This window comes from Helianthus annuus, chromosome 1, assembly GCF_002127325.2.
Source record: "Helianthus annuus cultivar XRQ/B chromosome 1, HanXRQr2.0-SUNRISE, whole genome shotgun sequence".
NCBI classification, from domain to species: domain Eukaryota; kingdom Viridiplantae; phylum Streptophyta; class Magnoliopsida; order Asterales; family Asteraceae; genus Helianthus; species Helianthus annuus.
This window is the reverse complement of record NC_035433.2, coordinates 95,347,033-95,353,448: the sequence shown is the minus strand read 5'-3', so window position 1 is coordinate 95,353,448 and position 6,416 is coordinate 95,347,033. Positions and strand designations below refer to the sequence as shown.

The following is a 6,416-nucleotide window of genomic DNA, read 5'->3' as shown; positions in this document are numbered from 1 at the left end:
GAACTTTTGGATTATTCTTTACCTAAAACTTAAAACCTTACATTAAAATAAAACATAATACATAAAACCTAAAGCATTACATAAAATTAAAACATAAAACTTAAACATACGTCTTAATAATTCGCCACATTGAAACGTGCTCAAAATCCTCATCGTAGGCGTGTTTGTAGTCCACAAGGGCCACATGAATAACTTTCGCCTCCGAGAGCTGGTTGTGGGGATTTTCCACATTCATAAACCTTCTATGGAATCTTGAACACCTGAAACGGACAAATGAGAAACGTGAGTCTACTTGATCCACGTTTTGGGTGGTCTCACCAACATGGATACAATATTGTTGGAACACCTCACCCGGTTCCAAAAAGTAGCCTTTCCACTAGGGGATGAGCGTTCGTGATGGATTGCGACATAAGATATCGCCAACACGATGTCTTCCTCTTCGGTCAACGAAATCTTTGCCATTTTGAGATGAGACTTTTGTAGATGGGGATATAAAATTTAGAGAGGTTTTCGTAGATGGAAACATAAAATTGAGAGAGTTTTGTGGATGAGGTAGATTAAATAATTGAAAGGGTTGGTTTAATAGAGAAAGGTAATAAATTATTTGTATTCTTTTTAAAAAGTAAACGCTCAATTTTGGGGTTCAACGGTCAAAAAAGCATTGAAGAATACAAAACTCATGCGGGTATTCATGCTAGCCAACTGAACACGCCTGCAATACCCGCGGGGTGGCGGCGATGTTCTGACGTTGGTTCGAACCCGCAACCTCCTACTCATGGAGGGCCCCGTGACCTAATAGCCCTTACGAACTCATTCCTCACATTGGAATTCTTCATCTTCTATAAGACATGAGCTTTTGACATTAGTAAAGTCTTCTCAAACGCAGCCTTAAGGTGTGAGCGTATGTGTTTGCAACAAATGTGATTACTTCAATTGGTGGTCCCATAAGATACTTTCTTTGCACGTATTGTTGTTTTCTATTTCACTATTAGGAACATAAGATATGAGGATATCTAGCCCTATACTTCCACGGGAACGATTTGTACACCATAAGATATGTCTTTCTTTTTCTTTATGCATCGAATTTTGTGACCGAGTTAGTGAGTTGCTACCATTGATCGATTACTTTTTTTCGTTCGCTGCTAGTGATAGCTACAAAACTCATTTACCAAGGGGGTTGTAGCTTATCAATACTAAGGTGTATAGAAAAGGTGCCTCACCTCATAAGGTGGAGGGTTCAAATCTCCCGGATAAAATGTGTAGTTTTAGAAGTAGATATATAGAGAGTGTGAGTTAGTGGTAAAAAAAACATTCAACCTCCAACCTTAGTCATTGAATTGCCAGTAATCCTCGCACGCACTCGACTATATATATCGAAAACCTTAGTCTTATTATAAATTGCTCAAACCCACTCTGTTCTCTTATATTTAGGCTAAAAAAAGTGAACCAAAAAATCATATGAAGCAAACCCTATGCTCTCTCTTCTGGGCGATTTTTCTTGTTCTTCATGAAACCCTACATTTTCTTTGAGATCGTTTGTATAACAGTCTGTGATTAGAGTTTTGTTTATCAAAATTCTATAACGAACTCGTTAGCAATAGTGATCAATCTGAAATTAGGGTTTTTTCTTTTGTTCTTCTTAAATCGCAGCCATAGTTTGCTGTTTTGAAATCCTGATTTATTAATCCGGTTGTCATTGGTCGCGGTTTACTGAGTTAAATTTAGCTAGATTGATACTCTGGATTAATCAGTTTGGGATTGAAATTCGGCGCTAGGGTTAAAGGATTAGGGTTTTTCATCTTTTTGTTCTCTTGAAGTGTTCTTCGGTTTCTTGGCGTAGTGGTCGTTTTTCTGGTTGCATGGTGTCTTCTGCTTCGTTGTTTAAGGGAGAGTTGTGTTTTTACTAATGAATGATCGTGATTATCCGGGGAGTAACATCCCTTATAATCTTGTGAATCAAGGATTGTTTGATCAGGATGGTTTTCCTTTATCACCGGTGACTACTGATGCTCTGAAGGATTCCGGGACTCAAGAGACAGGCTCTACTCCGGGTACAGTTCCTGTTCGCGGTATTGGCCTACGGGTGACTAACATCGAAGGAAAATCTATGTTACCGAGGAGAGGTATGTTTTTCTCAGATAATGTATCGGTTATCGATGGGCTCGCTGCCATTTCAAAACCCGTTATCCTTGATAATGTTGAGAAAGTCAGTTCGGTTATTCAGGGTGTAGAGAAACATCAAGTTCATGAAAATTGTAGTCAGCAGGATCATGTTAATGGAGTAAAACCTTTGTCATATGCTGAATCTGTTAGGGGAGCTAGTGCGAGGAAGGTGAATTTTCGTTCTTTGGTGACTGATGAGAAGCAGGATGGATGTGATGTTGTCTTATCTAGGGACTCTGACAGAGTAGTGCAAGATAAGCTAGCAAACACGTTGTATGGATACTTTTTGGGGGATCGGGTTGCGTTTCCTGTTGTGGATTACTATGTTAAGAATAATTGGAAATGATTTGGTCTACAGAAATCAATGATGAACGCCAATGGTTTTTTTCTTTTTCAAGTTCGCGGATCATGCAGGTATGATGAACGCTCTTACTGAGGGACCGTGGATTATTCGTTCACAGTCGTTGTTTTTGGAAGTTTGGTCACCGTCGGTAAAGTTAGAGAAGAAGGAAGTGAAAAAGGTTCAGGTTTGGGTTAAACTCCATGAAGTTCCTATAGCGGCATATACGGAGGATGGTTTAAGTTTGATTGCTACAACTATCGGGGAGCCGAAAGCTTTGGATTCGTTCACTACCTCAATGTGCGTAGATATGTGGGGTAGAAGCAGTTTTGCTCGTGCTCTGGTTGAGATTTCAGCCGATACTGATTTCAAGGAGGAGTTGACTATTGCGGTTCCTCGTCTTGATGGGGATGGTTTTATCAAGGAGAAGGTTTATGTCGAATATGAATGGTGTCCCCATAGGTGTGGTCGATGCTGTGTTTTTGGCCACAATGAGGACTGTTGTCCTAAGCAGGCTTCGAAAGTATCTAATGGCAATCCTCAACATGGCAAGATCCCTGGTCATGATAAGAAGTTTAAGCAGCCGATTCAGGACAGGGGTCTTTCAAAGCGGCAACCCATTGTGGACGACGATGGTTACACGACTGTTCAAGGTAAGAAGGCAGCTAGGAAGGTTGGTTTTAATGTCAACAAACCAAAGCAAAAATTTGAATATAGGTCTGTTGCGTCTAAGGGTAAGGGAGGGGATCCTAATTCTAATCCGGTGGTTTCCACGAAAAAAGATGAGTCGGTCAAAGGGTCGAAATCGTCCGTTCAAATTTCAAACCCTTTTGATGTTCTCAACGATCCTAGTGTTAATGTGGATGAGGGTGGTAACACATCAGGGTCGGCCCAGCACGATGTGGAGGATGAAGAGGTAGTCGAGGTTCTTAACGAGACGGATGGGTATGAGATGGATGATTTTTTGAGGCAAGGAACTGTTAAATCGGATGAAAAAAAAGGGCAATGATAGGACTCTACCTTGTCAGCGGGTTGACCCGTTTGGGTCCAACGGGTCCCGGTTCAATTACCTTGACCCAGTCAATGAAGAGCAAAGATTTAGGGTTGAATTAATAGGGGGTTGACTGCTATTGGAGTGAAAGTCAAGAACGAGTCAAAGGGCTTAATTTAAGGGCTAAACTTTAGGATTAGTGACCTCTCTATTTCTTATTTAAGTATTTCATTTCTGCCCTAGTTTTCTATGTCTTGTTAAGTTTGATTATCTAAGTGTTTCTGTATTGGAGATTAGCCATCTCGAATCAGGCCAACTATCTTATTATTTCAATAAATCAGCTCTTTATTTTCCGGTATCTATCATTTGGTTCCATTGCCGGGAAACCTGATGGTGCAGACCCGGAGCAACCAGATTGGAGACAGCGGAATTTTTTATGATTCAATCGCTGCACAATTGAAGATCATTTCAGAAAAACTCGATTCCTTGTTATCTCTGAAGAATGATATTGCAGCGATCAGGGAAGCTTGGCTAGCAAGACAAACACAGTTAACCAAGGAACCCGAGGATGAGCCTAACGGACCACTCCCAGGTCCGGTCAAAGAGGAAGATCTTGATAGTATCGACGAAGATCGATTTGAGCACGTCTTGGGGGGTCAATCGAAGATCAGCAACCATGTCTTGGGTGGTCAATTGAAGATCAGCTACCATGACTTGGGTGGTCAACTGAAGATTCGCGATGGTGTTTATGCAATCAGAGGCAGTGTTCGATTGAAGGTAAGAGATGGCGTAGAGAAGATTTGGTTAACTAATCAGCCTATGGCTGTCCATTCTTCTTCTGATGGTGACTACAAGGTTTGGGTTAACGATCATGAAAAGGTTGCAGTTCATAGATGGAAGCAGAAAAAGAAACAACTGTTGATGGCCAAGGAATTTGTTATTGACTGCAGTCCCAGTTTCACTTCTTTTCGACTTGAGGACGAGTCGTTTTTCCGGGCGGGAAGTATTGATAGGACTCTACCTTGTCAGCGGGTTGACCCGTTTGGGTCCAACGGGTCAACCTTCTTTTCGACTTGAGGACGAGTCGTTTTTCCGGGCGGGAAGTATTGAGGACAAGTCCTAGCAAAGATTTAGGGTCTACCTTCTTTTTGACTTGAGGACAAGTCGATTTTTCGGGCCAGAAGTATTGATACAAACCTGCTAATTTAAATCTATGGGCTAAATTTTAGGAGTGTCAAAGTCAAAAGGCTGAATTTAGGGGCTTAAGTTTAGGAAGTAACTCTTTTATTTTTCATTTAAGTATTTCATTTCATGTTCTAGTTTGTCATGTCTTGTTAAGTTTGATTATCTAAGTGTTTTTGTATTGGAGATTAGCCATCTCGAATCAGGCCAACTATCTTATTATTTCAATAAATCAGCTCTTTATTTTCCGGAATCTATCATTTGGTTCCGTAGCCGGGAAACGGAGAGAAGATGGATCAGAAATCCGGGGATTACAGAGATGCTATCGCTGCTCAACTAGCAGCCATAGGAGCGCGACTGGATTCAATTTTTGTAGCCATGAAGAATGATGTTGAAACAATCAAGACCCAGATGTTTGGAACATCCGCTATCATGGTACATTCTAGATCAGCGATTGATCCTATCATCCCTACTCACATTGCTCATCCTAAACATAATTTAGAACCCGAGGATGAACCTCAAGGCCTATTGACAAATCTGGTCAAGGGGACCATACCATCCTCACCGTCATTTTCCGCCCCTACACCACCATCTCCTCTAGCACAACCCCCAACAGTAACATCTCAACCACCTACTTCTGCCACCCCACCACATATTACCGTTGAATTGCCACCAAAGCACATCGCTACCTACACTTCTCCTTGCCTCACTTCGTCCTCAAACAAACCTCCACCATCACCAACAATCACACCTGTTCTACAAGTACCCTCCCCCGTGTTGTTTACAACCACGCCCATACAAGGGACAAACTTTCGCAGCTCTTGTACCACCGATCGCATCACTGTCAACTTCAACCAGGTGTCAAAATGACCTGCCAAATCAGTATGGGATGGCACAAAGGTGGGTTTCCGACACCGACCAACAAGAAGCTCAAAACTCTACTACATGCCACCATCTCTCCATTGAACCATTCAATGAACAATTAATGATAGGAGCATATAAGTTTTCGCCAAATCGACTTGAGGACAAGTCATTTCTCCGGGCGGGAAGTATTGATAGGACTCTACCTTGTCAGCGGGTTGACCCGTTTGGGTCCAACGGGTCCCGGTTCAATTACCTTGACCCAGTCAATGAAGAGCAAAGATTTAGGGTTGAATTAATGGGGGGTTGATTGCTATTGGAGTGAAAGTCAAGAACGAGTCAAAGGGCTGAATTTAAGGGCTAAACTTTAGGATTAGTGACCTCTCTATTTCTTATTTAAGTATTTTATTTCTGCCCTAGTGTCACACCCCGATTTCCACATGTCTCACCGGTGGGCCCGGTGGGGGATTACCGTGACGTAGTTGGCAAGAATATAGTCAAACCACACAATATATGAATGCACAGCGGAAGCATAAAAATATATTTCAACTATTGAATGGAATATCAAAGTATCACATTCGTCAAAATATAATCCACAGGGGATCAATAATAAGATAAAAATAATTGTTCAACAGACGTAGGCATCTTAAGCTTGCGAGACTCTTTATTGATGCTAAGGAGAAGTATCCAGCCAATTACGCTTAGTACCTGCATTTAGTCTTTTTGGGAAAATACGTCAGTTTACACTGGTAAATACATTCAACCGACACTTTTGTAAAATGTTTAATAAAATTGATTTGAATGCAAAAGGCACAAACTCTTTATAACTTGGGATAATTTATAATTAAATCTTGTAAAGAATTACATGTTTACTATGCG

General features: G+C 41.2%; 2 protein-coding genes across 2 annotated transcripts; both read left to right on the top strand.

Moving 5' to 3' along the window:
* The first annotated feature begins 2,540 nt into the window (after positions 1–2,540).
* Positions 2,541–3,512, top strand: LOC110900817. Its single transcript, XM_022147679.1, has one exon. The coding sequence runs from the start codon at positions 2,541–2,543 to the stop codon at positions 3,510–3,512; it is 972 nt and encodes a 323-aa protein (XP_022003371.1).
* Positions 3,513–4,967: 1,455 nt separating this feature from the next.
* LOC110900818 (proline-rich receptor-like protein kinase PERK8) lies at positions 4,968–5,546 on the top strand. Its single transcript, XM_022147680.1, has one exon. The coding sequence runs from the start codon at positions 4,968–4,970 to the stop codon at positions 5,544–5,546; it is 579 nt and encodes a 192-aa protein (XP_022003372.1).
* The last annotated feature ends 870 nt before the right edge of the window (positions 5,547–6,416 follow it).